Source organism: Chenopodium album, chromosome 11 (genome assembly GCF_948465745.1).
Source record: "Chenopodium album chromosome 11, dcCheAlbu1.1, whole genome shotgun sequence".
NCBI classification, from domain to species: Eukaryota; Viridiplantae; Streptophyta; class Magnoliopsida; order Caryophyllales; family Amaranthaceae; genus Chenopodium; species Chenopodium album.
In genome coordinates, this window is record NC_137844.1 from 6968947 (window position 1) to 6990197 (window position 21251).

General features: G+C 33.8%; 2 protein-coding genes across 4 annotated transcripts; one reads left to right on the forward strand and one right to left on the reverse strand.

Annotated features, from left to right (window-relative positions):
- Positions 1–2492: 2492 nt before the first annotated feature.
- Positions 2493–16422, forward strand: LOC145567273 (zinc finger protein BRUTUS-like At1g18910). Of its 3 annotated transcripts, XM_081626535.1 has the most exons (12): positions 2495–2863; positions 3966–4184; positions 7970–8164; positions 8241–8569; positions 8667–8898; positions 9023–10596; positions 11448–11663; positions 11741–11878; positions 11961–12198; positions 12964–13023; positions 15843–15914; positions 15988–16422. In XM_081626535.1, exons 1-12 carry the CDS (start codon positions 2591–2593, stop codon positions 16087–16089), a joined length of 3648 nt encoding a protein of 1215 aa, XP_081482661.1. In that variant the 5' UTR covers positions 2495–2590; the 3' UTR covers positions 16090–16422. The 3 variants fall into 3 exon arrangements, with proteins under 3 accessions (XP_081482660.1, XP_081482661.1, XP_081482659.1); XM_081626533.1 differs by lacking the exon at positions 3966–4184; XM_081626534.1 differs by lacking the exons at positions 12964–13023; positions 15843–15914; positions 15988–16422 and having other exon boundaries at positions 2493–2863; positions 11957–12163.
- A 347-nt stretch (positions 16423–16769) lies between these two features.
- LOC145566176 (LOB domain-containing protein 27-like) lies at positions 16770–17746 on the reverse strand. Its single transcript, XM_081625687.1, has 2 exons — positions 17013–17746; positions 16770–16821 (listed from the first exon to the last, which is right to left on the reverse strand). The coding sequence occupies exons 1-2, from the start codon at positions 17744–17746 to the stop codon at positions 16770–16772; spliced, it is 786 nt and encodes a 261-aa protein (XP_081481813.1).
- Between the last annotated feature and the right edge of the window lie 3505 nt (positions 17747–21251).

Below are 21251 nucleotides of genomic sequence, written 5' to 3' on the forward strand. Positions count from 1 at the left end.
AATAGTCATAGCAAAATTAAGAGTGGCTACATGAATGAATAGGGACCTGTCCTATTCAGCTTAATTTCAATTCAGTTTAGTTCAATTCAATTTATTTCCTAATTTACTTCTCTTTTAAACATGAATGAATAGGGACCTGTCCTATTTAGCTTAATTTCAATTCAGTTTATTTCAATTCAATTTATTTCCTAATTACTTCTCTTTTAAACAATTCAGTTCAGCTCAACTTAGTTCAGTAAATTGGAACATACCCTAAATTATATATATATATATATATATATATATATATATATATATATATATATATATATATATATATATATATATATATATTACCACTAAACTAAGATCTCATCGATGTGTAAACTAAAAATAATTTATTAAACTATTCTGTATTATATAATTGTATATATGTAGTGAATTCCACATCATTTTAAACTATGTTTAGGTAAGATGTGCTCATGTGCAATACTAAAACTATAAATCATAAGTTGTTAGATGCCTGCCTTATAGATTTCATGATGAAAATTGCCAACTATTTTATCAAAATAATGAGTCCACTTCCGGTTGTGTACATAAAAATAAATAAGTTGCGTGAAATCAGGAATTTTCTTCTTACATACGTGTTTTAGAGGAGCAAATTGAAATAAATGAGCAATTTATAGATTTTAATCTTCTGTTTATTGCTTAAAGTCTAATTTTTGTACGTCAATTAATACAGTATGATATCAGTCCGTACCTGCCTCTATACTTCATTTAAATTTTATTTTGACCACATATATATCATAAAAAAATAAATTTATATATAACTTATAGGTCGTTTTCTTCAACATTTTTTTATTAGGAAAAAGCTAACGAATGCCCTGGGGGCGTACAAGCTAGCTAAAAGTACAAAAATTAAATTAAAATGAACATTAATTACACCGATCGACGCGTGATTTTGTCATACTTTCCCAAATTTATACCATTTTAGGCAATATTTTAAATGTTTATCCAACGCTCCGAAGACGTTCGTTAGCAAGATCCTTTATATTAAATCATTAAATGAATGTCTTTCACTTATTAGAAATTAAGTTTTACTATGGTCCAAAGTTTCACGGAACAATTAAATATAAGAATCTATCCTTAAAATTTTAAATTCTTTCTCACTAAAACATTAGCATTGAGAAAATAGAGTTTCTAAGGGGTTTTTTTTTTTTTTAGTGCAAAGTATTTGTATATGTGTGTATAGCTTTTTTTAATACTTCCTTAGCCACTAAGGGCCTGTTTTCTTCAGCTTAATTTCAGTACAGCTCCTAATTTCTTTCTTTCATAAACAATTCATTTCATTTCAATTTTAATCAGTTCAGTTTAGTAAATCAGAATAGGCCCTAAGGGTTTATTTTCCCACTATAAGGTTGAGCCATGAATTTAAACAAGCTACTTATGAGCTTCGAACAACTTGGAAAAATAGACAACCAAAAAATTTGAATAAACGAACAATTTAAAAGCTCGGTTGAACTTGCTTATGAGTTAATACTCGGGTTAGTTAACACATAATTAAATCACCTAATAAGAAAATTATTCCAACATGATTAAAAACACATAATATGTTCAATTCTGTGAAAATGCAACTTTTTTTTTTTTTTTTTTTTTTTTTTTTTTTTTTTTGAGAACTTTTTCTTGTTTGTAGCCCACGGTACATATACTTAAAGCTATCCCAAAGTTACAAATATTTTTCATAAAATTTGTGCTAGAAAATTTATGAAAATACTCCTTTTGTTACTTACAAGTGCCGTAATTTGTTTAGGCAAATGAAATAATTTTAGTTAACATAAATAATTTCAATTTAACAAAAATCAACGCATTTTAAGTGTGGCTGTCCACATTGTGTGACCGGCTGACACATCAAAACATTGACCAAATAACCCTTGACCGACCGAGTAATCCCTGACTGATTGAGTTACTCCTGACCGACTAAGTAATCCGATCCATGATTGACCGAGTAACCCTTAACCGATCGAGTCCCCCATGACCAAATAACTCTTGATCGAGTAACCTCAAACCAAATAACCCCGGCCACATGATATGATTAGCCACATACAAAACTCTATGAGCAAAAGTAAAGTGAAATGAACTAGGCCTAACAAGTAGTTAAGTACTCCTATTAAACATGTAACTAACTCCATACCCAAAAGAAAATTAGGTAGTTACTTAAATAAACATTCACCATTTCGCCAACGCATCAAAGTGTCAAAGCCACAATTAGTCAACGGTAGACTTCCGGGCAGCGGGCAGTCATATGAAGCCACGTCTTAATCATTCATCATCACCTACAATTATAACACCAAACGACATCTAATGTCTTCATTCTCTCTTTAATTACAACCCCAATTTAATTAATTAATTACGGATTAAACTTAATTAATTTGCAAAATCTGTAACAGAAACAAGACAAACAAAACAAATTTAAAATTCAAAAAATCAAAAATCAAAAATTAAAAAAACTTTTGTAGAAGTTATTATTTTCTCTCTCCTAAGTAGCTAGCTACTAGTATATGAACATCTTCCTTCCCTATTTCATGCCTTTCTCTTTCTTCTTTCACTGCGCATGGGAGGTGATAAATCCTCCTCTTCGCCGTCGCCGGAATTCTTTTCCGGCGACCGGAGCTCCGGTTCTCCGATACGAGTTCTGGTGTTTTTTCATAAGGCTTTTAGAGGCGAGCTTGGCGAGCTTGTGCGTATCGCTGAAGACGCCGTCTCCGCCGCCGGCGACGGCGACGAGAGTGATAAGCGTCGCCAGAAAACGGCGGCGGTTGAACTTCGGCGGAGGCTTGAGTTCTTCAGGACTGTGTTTAGGTACCACTGCGCTGCTGAAGATGAGGTATAATTCACTTTTTAATTTTCCCTCTTTTTCCTAATTTTAGCTCGATTTTGTTTGCAATGCAATTTGGGAAGAAATTAGGGTAGAATTGTTTAATTGGATTGAATTGTGGGGAGAGTAAGTTGTTTGATTGAAGTCAAATTTATTGGATAGAGAAGTATGTATAATTATCTGCTATTAGATTTCAATAATTTCATGATACTTCATCTGTTTCGTAATAATATTTGCGAGCAAAATTTGAGAGAGGGATTTGAGTAGGTAAGCGAACAAATTAATCTCAATAACTTAAATATAGGTAGGAGGTGTGTTAATGCACAGTAATTTAGGAAGTGATTATAATTGATATATCCATTTACCCACACAATTTTTTTTTTTTTTTGGGTGTGTTAATGCAATTTACAAGTATGATGATGCAGTTATTATATCCCAAAATTCTGTTCTGCCATGTTTTAAGTAGTTTAAGGTGTATGTAGTAAAATCAGACTTTCGTATGTTTCTTGTTAATAGTTGTATTTTCATTTGGCATGAAAATGAAGGTGGAAAATAATGGCTCGGTGTGGCGTAACCGTAAACTTAGTTGCCATGTATCCCAAAATTGTTATATATGCCCAAAAAAATTTATAATGCTAAGATTATTTGTTGCAATTATTTTTAAACAGTTTAATTTGAAAAGACTTCAATAAATTCCAAGTCATTAGGTGAATATGTTTGGTGGATTTGATAAATGATTTTTTAGGCCAAGTAATGTGCTTGTTAATATTGTTTGTTAATACTGATTTTGACCTATTGGCTTCATATTGATAAGAAGATTTATTTACAAGAACATCTTATTGGTGGAAACTTTGTCTATTTAAATGATGAAGGATAAATCCATCTATTAAATTGGATTAAATGAATACATATTACATAATTACTATAATAAGTTTAATGTATTGATTCAAAAATAGAATCAATTATATATTATATATTTACATGGTTTTGTTAGTGTAAAGATTTTGTTACCGAGAATATACTATTAAAATTTTGTAAATATTTTGTTTGTGTTTTGTACTTCAGGGTCTTTGAGCTCAAAACTTTTTTGATATTTACTATTTTCCAACAGGTTATATTTTTTGCTTTGGATGCACGTGTGAAAAACATTGCTTGTACATATTACTTAGAACACCATATAATTGATTCTATTTTTGAATCAATTTTTTCCCGTCTAAATGGCATTTTGGAGAACCATGAGAATTCATGTCAAGAATTTCAAGAACTTACCTTTCACATTAGCACTCTACAAGGGTCAATTTGTCAGCATATGTTGAAAGAAGAACAACAGGTATGAAATTTGACAATATCCGTTGTCTAAAAAAAAAATATTTTCATTTTTAACCTATTGCATCTAAAATTAGCATGTTTTCATTACTTTTAACCTCTTTCATCTTTCTATATTATTCTATATTGTTAAAAGTCTATTGGATTATGATTTAGATACTGTCACATTTTCAATTTTATACATTTCAACTAATTTAAAATTAACTATATATTAACATTTATTATATTTTCATACGTGCAGTAATCTTAACTACTACCTCCAACTTTTAGTAGCAACAAAGGGGTACTTTGTGAGATACAATATTCTTTGTTGCAACTAAAAATGGAGGTAGTACTGGTAATTTATTTATGTTGTTAAATTTACCTTAATTGCACAACTACATGGATAATAATATAATGTGATGCCAATAAATATCTAAACTCATAACACACAATTTTTAAAGTCTTTATTCATTGCATGTCGTCTTTTCAAAATTTTATGTAGTTCCAATTACCAAATTATTTGATAAGGTAATTACCTAATCAAAGTGAGCCTGCCGGCCCGATTTTGGGCAGATTTTTCCGGCCCGAATTTTAAATTTTTTTGGCGGGCTTGGGAATGGGATTTTATGCGTTTTAGTTGATTTTCTAGCTCGGCCTGGGCATATAATTTTTGACCCGATGCTTGGCCCGACCCGGGGACAGTGGCGGTTCCAGGAATTTGCTCTTATGGGTTCGAAATTTCCAATCGTATACAGTAAAATCAAGTATCATCATAATTCAAAATAAAATTTTAAACTGATAATTTGGGCGTGCACTATATATGTCTATTTGAAGTGTTTGAGGTTCATTTTGAGGGAGACATCAATTTGAATTTAATTGGGGAGGAATAAGGGCCTGTTATTGTACGATTATTTTCAGTTCAGTTCATCTCTAATAAGTTCAGTTCAGCTTAGCTGAGCTCTAATAAGTTCAGTTCAGTTCAGATATAATAAGTTCACTTCAGTTCAGCTCGGCTCCTAATTTCCTTCTCTTATAAAATATTCATTTTAATTCAGCTCAGCTCTAATAAGTTCAGTTTAGCTCAGCTCAGCTCTAATAAGTTTAGTTTAGTTCACCTCTAATAAGTTAAGTTCAGTTCAGCTCAGCAGGCCCTAAGCGAACAATTTTGTGATTTTGACTCACGATTTTAAAGCCCAAAATATATCAATGTTGACATTTACTATTTCACGTTATTTACACACTATCCATTAAATAATTTAATATTAACAATTTTACAATATCAATCAACAAATTTACTACTTTAATCAATAAATTAACACCTTCCATCAACCATTTCACAACTTCAATCAACAATATTGGTATATAAGTATTCAATCAACAATTTTACAAGCTTAAGTAACAATTTTAAAACTTCAAAATTTTCAAATTAAACCTTCTTTGGAAAAAAAATAAAAAAATAAAAAAAAGGAGCGCTTCAGCATTTGATGGGTTTCGAACCTTGAGCCTTTGTCTAAAAACTTAAGACCTCAACCACTAGACTATTGTGCATACACTAATACTTCATACTTTGTTTTGTATACAAAAAACCTTTGCAATTTTTTTCGGATTCAGGATGGGTTTAGTTGAACCCATACTGGAACCGCCACTACCTGAGGAATGGGCTGATTTTTTCATCCTCGACCCGACTGCTAATGATCACCTCTAATATAGATTAAAAAAAAAAAACCATAAACCACGATTATAGAAAAAAATAAATATAAAAACATCATGAATCATCTCATCATGCTTTTAAGTTGTGAATTTGTTTTCTTTAGTTCCCACCTGAAATGTGCATCATGTTCCTTTTTTTTCTCTTTCATTTTCCCCCAATTTCTCTAACTCTCTATTCTTTTCTTTAATATGATGTATTCGTCGATCCATCTTTTCTTTTCTAGTGACCACTTCACATAAAAGAATGAATTGAGTAATAATATTACAATGATGATCAAATGGATGGGTTACTCCAATAAAGAAATGAGTACTCTTATAAACGAGAGGCATTAGTTTTTAAAATAGTTAAACCAAAACTAAACTTTTTAATTTAATTAATTGATGTTACTTGTATAATGAATAGTTTATATCAGAGGTTATTCATATCAATGAATAAATGTGCTTTGATGAATTAAGGTGGCCAATGGGACTAAAGGATTAGAAGATAAGGTTGTATAAGGAGGATTTGTAGATTATGTTAGACTTGTATTATATAAGTGGATAATGAAAAAATGTTGTTATTTGGATGATATGATACAAGAAGGGTTAATTGTTGGATGTTCCTTAATGCCTAATTTGTTGCGAAAAAAAAAGACAGAAAGGGCTAAAAGGAACTTAAACAGTCAAAGCCGATTTCATGAGGAGCCTTTCAACCCTTCTAATCTCCTAGAGATTTTCCTAAATAAACATTTTTACTACAATAGGCCAAAACTTCTAACTTCTAGTTACAACCTATTACCATTGGACCTGTATACCATAACCCAGCAAACACTACTACTATTTTTCCCAATTTCAATCCCAAATTCAGATTATCTCACTCGCACTCTAAAACCATTTGCACTCTCTTAATATAATGAAGAGTATCCTCACGAACTTTCACACCCCAATATAAAAATACACTCAAAACCTTTCCCCCCGACAAAATACTGACTGATAGTGGTTGATTGAAATATGACTGACTTATTTTTCTTCTAGTAATAGAGTATATTTCTTTATTTTTGGTATAAAATAGTATCATCAACATTTTTTTATTTATCCAATTTTTTAGTTTCATTGATATTAAAAACTATCTTTGCAGTGTAGATATTAAAAGACTAATTGTGTCCATAATATAGTGTGAAAAAATGAACCAATCATATTGTTTTATCATTAAAATACTATTGTAGTCATATTTCAAACAACCACTATAAAAATATTGAACAAATACCCAATCCCTCTTTATCTGTGTGAGGATGGTGGTTAAAAGCAATGGCTAAAAGGTTGAGGAGCTATAATGCTCTAGAAATTTCATAAACCATGATTGCTTTTATTTTCCAATTTCAAGTTTGATCTTTAGAATATTCAAATAGTTTGCATGATACAAAATCCTAACTTTCTTGATATTTTTGGAAACTTCTAGAGCACAAAGGGCCAAGGTTTGGGCCATGGAGCCAACAGATACTAAAATATTACTACATTTACCTCTATAGGAATTTTTATAAATATTGCAACGTAATCTTTCAAAGAAAATAAGTTGCAAATTCCAATAATCCAATATACTCTTATTTTTCAATACTTGTTTCCTTAGTTAATGTTTGCAACCACATAGACAGGTTTGTAATATTGTCTTTCCCTTTTTTTTTTTTTTTTCGTTTTTTTGTTTTTTTGGTTTTTTTTTTTTTTTTTTTTTTTTTTTTTTTTTTTTTGTCACTCTACTTGAAATCTTGTGCACCCTGACAATGTTGTAGTATTAAAGGAATGGAGGAAATATTAAGTTATTAACTATGGCATTCCAATATATATTAGATTTTATGTGGACACTAAGTACTGGAATGGACTGTTCTCCCCCGCCTCCTCTCTCTTTAAGTTCCTGATGATTTTAAAATTGATGTCATAAATGGTTTGACGAGATGCCAAATAAAAAATTCATCCTGAAGAGAGACCAAACATGGGACTGGATAAAAATAACTTTTTTTCAAGTTGCATGCTTGCTTTCACTCATGTAAATTGCATAATGATGTTTCTCTGCTTATGTTTACCACTATACCTGTATACCGTAACTCACCACTCTTACGGCAGGTGTTCCCTCTACTAGTAAGCCAATTTTCTGATGAAGAGCAAGGTTTCCTCCTTTGGCAACTAATGTGTAGCGTCCCTGTGGTGCTCATGGAGGACCTTTTTCCGTGGTTAGCTTGTTTTCTTGCTCCAGAAGAACAATTCGATCTGAAACATACCATGAAAAAAATTGTGCCCCAAGATAAAATGCTACAAGAAGTATATTTCTCACTGAACTGTACCTCCTATTTAAAGTCTTCTTTCTGACTCTAATGATAGAAATCATTCTCTGAAGGTGGTGATTTCCTGGATTGATAAGACTACTCAACCATCTTCAGGAGGTTGCATAAATAATGACGCATCATCTCAGGACTGTCCTGATGAAGTGGATGATTTGAGGGACAGCCTGCTCAAAACCTCTTTTGATAAAAGTTGTCAGTCAGAGTTGCTGTCAGTTCTTAAGGATAGCCCATTTGATGGCCTTCTTCTTTGGCATGCTGCCATTAGATCTGACTTCAAAGAAATTCTGGACAAATTATACAAAATAGGATCGGAGGAATCCTCAAGATTGTCGTCATTGCTTGTTCGGATCAACTTCCTAACAGATGTGCTGATTTTTTATAGGTAACTACTTTCAAATATATTTGGAACCTGTTTACCGTCTTGAGTTCTTATTAGACCCCCCCTTTTTTTTTTTTGAAAACATAATTTATATTTGCAGTGATGCATTGGAAAGAATCTTCTATCCTTTGCTAGAAGACATCTCTGTACATCCGACATCGTCCTCATATAAAGCATTTCCTTGCAAAAATGAAATTGAAGGATTTCAGAAGATCATATTCAATGCTACTCAGATTAATTTTGCCAATCCAAGATTTTTTGAGATGATGTGTAATAAGATGGAGGATCTAGTGTTGGTGACTAGTAAGCACTTGTCTTTCCAAGAAACAAAGGTAAATATTTTTGTACTGCATGTATGCCTGAAATTGTTAAGTTATACTGACTAATATTTTTAGAATTTCAGCAGTTGAAAATAGAAACTAAACAATGATCGTTCCTGTCTCACTGCTTGTTCAGGTTTTTCCTGTCATCAGCAAGAACTATGACTATGAAACCCAACAGAAATTAATCTTCAGAAGTCTTTGTATGCTGCCCCTTGGCCTGTTAAAGTGTGTGACTACTTGGTTTTCTTCTCATTTGCCCAAGGATAAGTTGAAGTGTATTTTACATGGAATTAAGCAATCTGGTTTTTTTGCTAAACCTATTGCAGCCCTTTTACATAGGTGGATCCGCATAGGTTACTCAGCCAAATTTACTATAAAAGATTTACAGGAGATGTTCAATAGCAGAGTATCTTACATGTTTCAGCAGTTTAGACTGAGTGAAGATCCCGAAAACAAATTACATCATGCCACAACCAATCATATCTCTGTTAACAGCTCCAACTTCTTTCCCCATGCCTTAAGCAAGTCTTTCCAGCGAACTGAGAAGCATGGGACATTGTACTCTAGTGGCATTAATTTGCTTGTGTTTTCTTCACGAGCTTTAAATCAGGTGTATAACATTTCTGGATCTCCCCTTGAAGCAGTTTCTGTTAATCACCGAGAACCACGGCCAATGGACCACATCTATTATTTCCACAAAGCTATTAAAAAAGACCTTGAGTCCCTAGTTCTTGACTCGAATAAGCTATCTAAAAACCTAGAGTTTTTTGTGGAGTTTAATCGACACTTCCGTCTAGTACGATCTTTGTATGAGCTTCATAGTGAAACCGAGGATCAGGTTGCATTTCCAGCTCTGGAGGCTAAGCAAAAGGTCCAAAATCTTACTCAGTCTTATTCACTTGACCACAAACTGGAAGATGATTGCTTTAATAGAGTTTCAGGAATTTTGGATCAGATGTCTGAATTGTATAATACACTTTCTGGTTCTAGTATCAATGAAGTAGGTCCAGCGAGTGTAGAGTATCATCAGTTGTGTTTAAAACTCCAAGATAGCTGCAAATTGCTGGAGAGGATATTAAATGATCATATTCATCGGGAAGAGATTGAACTTTGGCCTTTATTTAGAGAGTATTTCTCCACTGAAGAACAGGAAAAAATTGTAGGGTACATGCTTGGAAGAACACGGGCAGAGATTTTGCAAAAAATGATAGTGTGGCTTATGGCCTGTTTAACATCAGAAGAGCAACAGGCTATGATGAACTACTGGCGCAAAGCTACAAAATATACAAAGTTTGATGAATGGTTAGGAGAATGGTGGGAAGGAATGGAGAGCTATGTTTGTGCTGAGGTAGAGAAACCAGAAATTCCTGGTTCATCAGCAATGGGCTCCCTAGATCTTGTCACGAAGCATTCATCTATGGGTGATTCTGACCGAGGGAAAAACTCCAAAATTGGAAATGTGAAGTTTCCTTACGACGAGGCCAGCACCATGAACATGGTTAAGAAAATGGAAGGTCTTGATAAAGAAAACAAGAAGCACAAGTCTTCTGAAAATATAATGCTCTTTGGTGAAACGGAGAAACACAAGAGAGAAGGAAATCTCAATAATTCAGTAAGTGAACTAGAGGCGGCAATAAGAAAGGTGTCACAGGACTCTTCTTTGGATCTGCAAGAAAAAACACGAATAATGCAGGACTTGAGGACAAGGTTGGCTTTATTTCATTCCTTCACTTTTCTCTTTTTATTCCCTCTTACGCTTTTTCAAGGGATGAGCTCACAAGAATTCATCTAAACCATGCAGTGACGTATTTAATACAACTTTATCTTGTTTCAATTAGTCGCCTTTATCCTCTTTTGGTGGTAAATTATGTATGATTCTCGTATCCTATTGGGCCCTGGTTCTGAATTCTTAATATCATGGCCCTTGTATGTGATACCTACATTGCTTCAATGAACATTGAACACTTATCTGAGATTGTACAAACTTCAATATCTGAAAAGAACCTTCTTATAGTCAGGTTTAATTTGTACCTTTACTTGGATTATGAGTATTCCAGTGATCCAGTACTCACACCCATAGGAAGGACATATTAGATTTTTGGTATCCTCAAAAATCTTACTTGGAGCCATTTTTAACGTACCCCGCACAAATTATATTTCTAGCATGGTTTGGTTTTGTTAAATAGATCTCATTCTTTCATAATAAAATGTCCCAAAAAACTTCACCCTTTCCTTTTGAACTTTCTCAGTCTCCCTCCCCACATATTTTCTTGCCATTTGTCTTTGTATCTACTGTTCATAATCTCTGTTTTAAACCCAAGTTTGGTTGTTTGAAGGATAAAGAGGGTTAAAATGAAGACCTGTATAGTGACAAAAAAGATATATAGTGTTGATATTTTGTGTAAATTAAAATCTACTCTTGTGATTTCTCTTTAAGCTAACATAGTATTTTTCTTGCATTCTCATAGTAGGCTTTCTCAAGTTATTGACCTCATTGCATCTCAAAATCTAAATTATTAGTGGCTTCTAATTCATGTTTGTTCTCTGTCATTCTTTAGCCATTGGGTTGCGCAATCACTGCCTGATTCAAATGGCTTGATTACAAGTGAGTCTGGAAGGCTTCCAGGTCAATTTCCCTCATATAGAGACACAGGAGGCTCTGTATTTGGTTGCAAACACTACAAGCAAAATTGCAAGCTTGTCGCAGCTTGTTGCAACCAGATTTTCACTTGCAGACGCTGCCATGATGAGGTTTCTGATCACCTGATGAATAGGTAATTTGTAATAAATTTTGTCCTTCACTTGTTAATGAAAAAATCGTCCTTTCCTCAATTAGTGAGCTCTTCTGCAGGAAATCCACTACCCAAATGATGTGCATGATGTGCTTAGAAATTCAACCGATTGGACCCACTTGCCAGACTCCTTCCTGCAACAAATTTTCTATGGCAAGACACTATTGCAAGATTTGTCGATTATTTGACGACAACAGGTTAATTTACCGGGGAGAACTCTATGACTTTATTATTAAAAACCTGTGGTCTCTGATGTCTCTAACAAAATTTATTAGACAGGGAGATCTATCACTGCCCCTATTGCAACTTATGCCGACTTGGAAAAGGATTGGGGATTGACTACTTCCATTGCATGAAATGTAATGCATGCATGAACCGGTCTCTTTCGTCCTCACATGTATGCAGGGAGAAGTGTATTGAGGATAAGTGCCCTATATGCCATGAGGACATGTTTACTTCAAGTGATCCAGTAAAAGCCCTTGCGTGTGGTCATTTGATGCACTCGTCATGCTTTGAGGTATTGAAAAGCCTCCTTTGTGCTCCTTTTGGTTCATGTAGACACTTTAGATGATTTTTTAAAAGGACACTCATAAAGAATACCTCAATTTGAATGCCAACAATAAATTTATCATAAATAAATTTATCAAATTTATGATATATTGATACCCTCTCTTTTCCTCAAATAAACTTCTTATTAGGCTTACACACAGTCGCACACATATCAAAAGTAAAAAACGGGATTGAAATTTTGATGTAGCTACTCTAGCCAGTGTATAAGAAAAGCGAAAAGTCAAAAAGGTTAGTGGAGAGTGACAATACACATTGTACATTTGTACATTCAAGCTGAACAAAAGAATAGTAGTTTTTAAAATTTTAATTATTAACATAAAATGCCTGCCCTGTAGTCTGTTAAGAGTAATAAATCATAGTAAAATAGCCAAAACCTGTGTTTTATGCAAAACATATTAAGTGTTTGTTCTTTTATTTGCATAATATATGTAGAATACTTTTGCAGTTTTGCATATAAGTTGGTAAATTAATGGTACAGTTTAATTTTAACAGAACTGTTTATGTTTAAGTGTTGAACATGCCCTGCTATAGAGTTTCTTTAAAATGCAAGAGTGACATATTTCTATACACTTTCATTCTTCTAAGACTCTAAGTTGTAAACTCTAAAAATATTTCATTTGAGGCACCAAAATCTGTAAACACGCCATGACCCTTTTATAGTTTTATTTGTCCAAAACGTTACAAATTCTGAATTATTTCACCTGGTGTGCAGGAGTACACTTGCACACGCTACACATGCCCAGTATGCAGCAAGTCGCTCGGTGACATGCAGGTTTGTAATTTCCTTTAACAATTAATAGCTTTAGTCGTTTAGCTTTTAAACTTAAGTAGATTACTTCCACCTTTTTTTTTAAACCTAAATCTTCTAATCACTTCTGCAACATCATAGCCTAGAAATTTTTGTTAGTTTGTTGATTGAGATATGCTTTAATGCTTAATAAATCTTTTGTTTTTTTTTTTGTTGCTATTTATGAATAATCTGCACATCTTAGTTTCTCATATTTGTTCTCTTTTGGAGTAAAAGGTAATTTTTAGGAAACTAATGTCCGCATCAACTTAAACTAGTAATTGGTATGAGATAACATAGCTTAGAAGCACTGAAATTAGGGAACAGGAAGATGATTCTGATTAAAAAATTGGAATAATTGCAAGATGGGGTTACTGAAGCTTTCAAGGGGCTTAATTTTAACAACAGTTACAACACCAACAAAGCCACAATCCCAGGAGGATTTGGCTAACATGAACCATCATTCAAAACTGTTTGTGAAAGTGATGCATAAAAATCAGTTAAGAAGGCAAAGTAAAGTGCGAAAGTGAAATCAGGCTAGTTAGACTAGAGAAAATATAAGGGGTAAAAAAAAAAAAATCTTCAATATTTTTACCCTCAATAAGCTTTGTGATCTGTCAAGGACTTGGAGCGATGTTGACAAACATAACACTGGTCACTGGTGTATGATGCGGGGTATAATCAATATTTAATTGTAACATATAGCTAACACGCCCTTGTGAAAATCAGGACACTAGAACGCCTTGACGCCTTGTTAGTTGATTTTATAAAAAGTTGATGGCTATGCACTGTTTAATGTTTAATAATTCTGAAAACTCAAATAGAGGCAAAAAAAACCCATGGATGACAAGCACTCGGAAATCCATTATATGATAGTATATGAGAGTACAAGAACCCTATGGATGACAGTATGTAATGGCTATGCACTGTTTAATGTTTAATAATTCTGAAAACTCAAATAGAGGCAAAAAAAACCCATGGATGACAAGCACTCGGAAATCCATTATATGATAGTATATGAGAGTACAAGAACCCTATGGATGACAGTATGTAATGGCTATGCACTGTTTAATGTTTAAAAATTCCTCCTCAAATAGAGGAAAAAAAACCCATGGATGACAAGCACCCGGAAATCCATTATATGATAGTATATGAGAGGACAAGAACCCTAAAATATTAGGGGTTAAATCATACAGTATTAACATTCACTATTTAAAAGATAAAACCTCATATAGGAGTTGTGCAAAGAGGATTAGTAAATTGAGTGGAATGATGGATGGTATACAAAGAGGAATAATATGTACAAAGGCTTGTAATTTGAGTATGGCTTCTTATGTCCATGCTTGTGAATGAATGCCCTAGTTAAAGATAGTGAATGAAAGAAATGGTTAGAAGATGATGGAAATTCCTTTATCATTATTATAGCTATAATGTTCTAAAAAGTTCATGAGTCATTTCTCTAGTTGCTTCCAACTTTAAAGTAATCTCTTGCATGATACAACCTTGTATTCCCTTCTTCTCATTTACTATAGCAATTTGAAAATATTAGTGGAAAATGGGTCCCTAATTTGGCTTTTTGGGTAGGAAGAGAAATTTTAGAGACATTAGTATTATTATTTACTTCCTCCGTTCTTTATTATTGCACCATTGAGGTTGGCACACTTTTTTTTTAGTAGTGGGAAAAGGGAAGAGAGATAGAGGGGGTAAAATTACAAAGTTTTCCATGTAATGTAAGCATAAACTAAGGAATCAAGTGGCAAAAGTAAGGATATATTGGGTATTTGTAGTGTGAACATAGATATTTTGTTTCGTAAAATAGAAATGGTGCAAATTTGTGAAACTTCCTTAAAAGGCAATAAATAAAAAATGGAGGAAGTAATAAAATGTGGATAATGTGGTGGGTTAAGGAGATATAAAAGTGAGTATTCTTTATAGTATAAAAAGAATAAAAGTGAGGAGTGGAGGGATGGTTAGTCCCTCCATCTCCCCCAGGTGTGACCACCCATTCACCCCTCGGTGCGGATCTTACCGTTTTTTTTTTTTTTTTTTAAAAAAAAAAGCAAAATGGATCTTAACAACACCAACTTTAGCTTGGTTGTACCCTACAACATAATTTAAGCAGGTGCAACCCACACCATGAACTATGAGCTTGGGTGTAGCCACAACACAAAATACAGATTTGTTGCAATGGATGACATAGATGAAATGACATAATCTACTATTCTATTTCTCATTTGATGACCTATGTGCTATGTCATTTCATGAACTATATGGGCTTAGGTCGGAAAAATAACTTAAATTAGAGGATATAGTTTTGTATTTTATTTCACCTACAGTGTCTATGTGTTTCATACACCCAAGTTTATAGTTCATAATGTGGGCTACACCCACTAAAAGTCGTGTTATTAGGTGCACCCAAGTTATAGTAGTTGGTGCTGCTGAGTTCAATTTTGGCCTAAAAAAATATCAAAACGGAAAGTAGAAGATAACAAAAGAACAAAGGGAGGAGATTAATTCGAATATATCATGAACAAGCATTAACCTTTCTTGCTTTGATTTATTTTGAAGCTTTTAGAATGTTTGTGCACATACTCTTTACCAACACATTGGGCCACACTCAACATTTCGCTTTGTATATGTCTCTCCTAAGCAATTATTTTTTTGCAATGGAATTTGAATTTGTCAAAAAAAAATTAGTTAAGTTTGCTGAAGATGTAAGTCGATTTTGAGATTGTAAAAAAATTAGTGATGTAAGGGTACAAATTCTTTTTATTTTTATTTTTAAAATGAGGGATGTTATGCAGGTGTTATTTGGAATGTTGGATGCACTTTTAGCTGAAGAGAACATACCAGAGGAGTATGTAGGCCGAACTCAGGTTTGTGCAATCTTTGACTAGTCCATCTGGATTAATACTCTCTGTAGTTATAATTGACTTAAAAAATCTCCAGGCTATATTATGCAATGATTGTGAGAAGAAAGGAACTGCTGCCTACCACTGGCTTCATCACAAGTGTCCATTTTGTGGATCTTACAACACTCGGCTTCTATGACATTTACCCTAAATACAAGACGGAAAATGGATAAATGCATAAACAACCTTGTAAATAGTATGTTATGTATGATTCAACCAATTTTGACACATTCAGTTGGTTAGACAATTAGAGTACATGTCTAGCCGTCTAGTTTTGAGGAAATAGAATAGGCGACATCTTTTTTAAATAATGATAGGTCATGCTTCCTTGAAGTATCTAGTTACACGTCGTAAGTACACTTCTTATGTTCATTAGTACATTGAGAGTTCATGGGACATCAGATATTAGGATGATCCCCAATGAATAATATCATGTTCAACGACTATAATAACAAAATTCTTTCTGTATGAATGACAGTAATGTAGAATGGTTTACTATATGCTGACTACCAAAATTTTTTTGACTATGGTGTCGTTGTATTATATCCTTGCAAATAGCGACCATATCTTAATTTTCTAGATGAGGAGGAAGTAGAAGATAAGACGTTCAGCATAAAGGCCATAAACTCTCTCATTTCATTTAATTATTGCTTATGTAATGAGTATAGTTTTATCATACACATTATAACAAGTGTGAACTGAATAAAGAATTGCAAAAATTTACCCGACTATAGAAGAAAAAGACGAAAAAAAATGTTCTCAGTTCAAAATTGTGCTTATCAATGTCATTAGATGATAGCAGCTCTCATAAATTTATTCTTAGCAAAACACTCGCTGCACTTTGTTGTTTTTTTTTGCCGATGATTTTGATCTGCATATACACATTCAACAAAAGATATTAGCTGGAAAAGTAAAAACGAAAAGAGTTCTTTCATCTGCTGGCATAGATTTTGCCATTCATCTGTTCTTTCCTATTCTACATGCAATGTTTCTAGCATTTTTTTTCATTAACATATGAATGTTATATGTATTATATTATACAGTATGTAATTTGTTATATACCTTGATTCATATGCTTCCTTAGTATCAACATATGATTGTCTGTCATCAATGGTGTCAAAATACGGATGCATGTTGTCATAATCCTGAAAGGATTCCTTCTGAACAGCCCGTAGTTCTGGAGTGACCACCAACTTTGATTGTCCAGGCATTATTTTCTCATCCTCACTGTTCTTACTATCATTAACTTCTCCTTGTTGGTTCCACGAGGAGTTCACCAGTGTTTCTTTGACGTCAAGAAAAGTAGGATTACAGGGACTACTACTGCTCGAGAACGAGTGACTCTGGGAAACTGGCACCATATTCGCCATCCCCAGTTGTATTTGTGACGCCCTATCAAAGTCTTCCTTCGGAAAACCATCTGATGGCATCTGTTGCTGCTCTTCATGTTGCTGGCGGAATACGTTAAGCATGGACTGAACATCAAAAAGCTCTGCCAGACACTGCCAATATTGATTTTGCAAAGCATAAATCACCCCAAGACATCCATGCACCGGGTCACGATCCCGCATATTTGCTTGGTAAATGATAGATGTCATTGCTTCACCATGTATGCTTGGGGGTAGCACATGTAGTAGTTTCTGAATTTTCTTAACTCCAAAGAGTTTCTGAACATTCAGAAACACCTTATGCTGATCAGCAGGGAAGTAGGGGGCAAGAACACACGTCGGTGCACACTTCCGCCGCTGGTGTTTGCACGCGGCGCATGCTTGGTTGGTGCCACTCTTAAGGGTCATTTCACCAAACTTCCTTAGAGGCCTTACAAAAGTTTAAAAATACAAGGAAAAGAGAGTTTCTGGAAACAAAATCAATGATATAATTTGTGTTTTTTTTTTTTTTTTTTTTTTTTTTTTTTTTTTTTTTGTGTGTGTGATATGAAACAGTCTTTATAACCGAAGAAGATGGAGATAAAATGACTTAGTTAAAGTTATCACTGTTTTTAATCTTTGTTGTTGAGATTTATGAAAATGATGACTTAGTCAATTAGCTTTGTCACATTTTATAATTACCATTAAATTGTTTTCTATGAATATCTTTCCTTCCCGTTTAATTAAAACAAAATGAATATCTTTTCTTATCTCTCTCGTAACCGTGTAATTTGGCTGGCTATCGATTTTCAAAGCATGCACTAAATTTTCTGTTAATGTTTTTTATAGTAGATTTTATTTATTAACAATGTTGTCACATTACTATTTCTTGCACAATTATTGTAACATCTAATTTTTAATGAACGGTCAATGTCATCAAGGATAAAAAAAAGTTTGGAGCTTTGGACTAAGCTATACACTCTTAATAATTATTTATTTATTTATGTAGCATATTGTTCAGTATGGAACATTTACTATTTTATTTGTTAATGTATCATCTTTACAAAATAAGTATTTTTTCATAATTAATTTAAAATAAACAAAAGGACCAAACGTAAATTAAAAGGTGTAGATTAACTTGTGGGAGATATATTCAAACACATTCCTCAAAAAAGGAACAAGATATATTTAAAACAAAAATACAAATAAAAAAGAAGTTGCGGAGATAAGTAAATAACATTACAACATTCCAAAAAAAAAAAAAAAAAAAAAAAATTACGTACTTATCAATATAATAACGATTATAAAAGTAATTAAATTTACCTCAATTTCACACTTTTACCGTATACAAAAATTTTAACCGTTCTCTCTAGTGGTCAACGGCCACCAACGCTCCTCGGTCAACCATTCCAACCACCGTGATTTTCAAAATCAAACAAAATTTTTAAATTTAAAACCCTACAGACTCAGTACGTTGCGATAATTTTTTTATAAAAATTCGAAACCCAGGAAAACGCCTAGGATTTTTGAAAATCCCAGTCTGAAACGCCTAGTTTTTTTGAATATCCTAGGATGTTTCGAAAAAACTAGGCGTTTCAGCCTAGGATTTTCGAAAATCCTAGGCGTTTTCCTGGGTTTTGATTTTCAACCCAAAAAAACAAATTAGTACAAATCTAAACTATAATAAACTAACGAAGTTGTGAATTTTATTTTTTTTTTTTAAAAAAAACAATAATAATAAACAACAATAGTGAAAAATAAAAAAAAACGAATTTAAAAAAAAAAATTAAAACCCAGGCAAACGCCTAGTTTTTTCGAACGTCCTAGGCTCAAACGCCTAGTTCGTGCAAACAACTGTGCGGTTGTTCAAAAAAAACTAGGCGTTTGAGCCTAGGACGTTCGAAAAAACCGGGCGTTTGCCTGCAATTTCAAAAAATAATAAAAAAAAAACTTAACCTTTTCTCCGGCGACCTACTTCCCTTTCTCGTTATTACCGTAGCTGTGTAGATCGTGAAATCGAAGGTAAAAGGAATTGGTGGTTAAAAGAGGAGGAGGAGGAGGAGGTGGTGGTGGTAGTGGTGGGTAGTATGAAGAGGTGGTGGTGGTTGTTGTTTAGGGAGAGAATTAGGTTTAAGAGAGTGAACAAGGAATGAGAGTATGGAGGGTAATTTTTTTTGATAAATTAAGGGTAAATTTGTAATTTTATTTTATTTTACGGGCGTTAATTAGATATTCAAGGGCGATGTTTAGCTTTCCACTTTTTTTTTTTTTTTTTTTTTTGGAAAAAGTAAGGATAATTTTTTTTACGTTGTAAAGATTTGAATGAAATAAAGTCTATCAAAGCTAGCAAATAGACTAACCGAGTATTTGGTTTAGATATCTTTATTGTTCTAGTCCTTTCTTCTCCCCTTCCCCCTCCCCCTCGAGCATCTTCTTTAGTTAACCTCCGTATCGCTCCCGTCAACCGCTCGGCCTTCTGCTGTCGCCGGAGTTTGGCCGCGGCTCCGGTAATCTGGCGAGCCTCCTCTCCTTGTTTTCTTCTTCTCGTCCTTTTTTCTCCCTTTCCCCCTCCTCTATTGGAAGTCTTTATTTCTCACACTACAAAAACCGAAGCCCTCACCTTCCCAAGTTTCTTCTAGTTTGAAGGTGTTTGGGTGAGCTTTCCCTCTTAAAGAAGTTGCGAGAGCAGTAAGTTCGAACGCCGACTCCGCCCCTTCCCCACCTTAGCATGCGTGGAAGGATATCGTTATTAAGGGTCTCCCCGTCGGTGAAACAAGGCCTAAGGACTAGGCCTAACGCCGCCGTCATTGGTCATCGGTAAATTTGACTGTGACGGAAACGGTAAAGTTAGGGTTAGGGTTTCGTGGGTCCTTGCGCTGGAGGGCTAGGCCTAACGCCGCCGTCAAGAGAAGTTCGTGACGGAAACGGTGAAGTTAGGGCTAGGGATCGAGGTTCCTTGTGTTCGTGGTCTCGGGTTCTTGGTTTGAACGGTGCTCGCTGAAGGGTTTGTTCTCTTTCCTAAGTATGTTTTTTATTGGTATTTATCAGAGTTTACTTGTTTTAGTTTGTTTTATGGTAATTTTTAGCCTCCTTTGGTTGTTTTCCGGGCTATTGAGTTGTTTTGGTTATAGTATTTTGGATGGTTGTGTGCAGAGGGAGTTAAGATCCTTTGTTAAGGATTGTGGTGTGGTTTTAGTGGTAAGAGAGTTTACAGGTTTGGTTGTTGGGGGTTTGAACAAGAAGTTGGCCTTGGCTAAGGTGAAGTGTGTGTTTTGTTGGAGTGGTATTGGTTTGGTCCCTTTCCCTTCGGTTGTAATGATTCTTTTGATCATTACTCTTGAAATTTGTTACTGAAGCAGGCGCCCAAACTTTGTTTTGGGGTTTCTCGAGCCTCGACGTTGTCAAAGCTTTCTTGCCAACAAGGAAAGTTATTGATTGGAAGGTCACTACTTCAAGTGACCCGTTTGAAGACCTTTACTTGGTGATGAGTTGATCCCGCCAGGTAAGGATAAGCTAGCCATGGTCAAACAGTTTCGATCCTCTCCGTTGCTCTCCTTATGGTGTGTAGTATGTTTTTGCTCCTTGGTTTGTAAGGAGTCCCTTATCTGCAACATGTTCGGCCAATTCAAGTTTATTTCTATTTTTAATTTCAACAGTTGTTGTAAAGGCTTAAGTGTTAAAAGCCATGCTTTAAGTTTTAGTTCTTATTCTGTATTTTGTAAACTCTGATTTTTATAAATACATTTGCTATTGTCAAAAAAAAAAAAAAAAAAAAAAAAAAAAAAAAGAACATCTATAGAAAAATTAATGTTATTGTCGCGTTAGTATTTTAATTACATTATTCATGTGACATGTAATATTATATAGATAGAACAACTAATTTTTCATTTATCAAATATGAAATGGTCTTTGCTTGTAAAGTATGTTTCATTTT

Coding starts and splice junctions, on each gene's coding strand:
- LOC145567273 (XM_081626535.1), top strand. CDS start 2,591: ATGGGAGGTGATAAATCCTCCTCTTCGCCGTCGCCGGAATTCTTTTCC. Junction 8,899..9,022: donor TGTCTTTCCAAGAAACAAAG/GTAAATATTTTT, acceptor CTGCTTGTTCAG/GTTTTTCCTGTCATCAGCAA. Junction 11,879..11,960: donor CGATTATTTGACGACAACAG/GTTAATTTACCG, acceptor TTTATTAGACAG/GGAGATCTATCACTGCCCCT.
- LOC145566176 (XM_081625687.1), bottom strand. CDS start 17,746: ATGACCCTTAAGAGTGGCACCAACCAAGCATGCGCCGCGTGCAAACAC. Junction 16,822..17,012: donor AAGGAAGCATATGAATCAAG/GTATATAACAAA, acceptor GTGTATATGCAG/ATCAAAATCATCGGCAAAAA.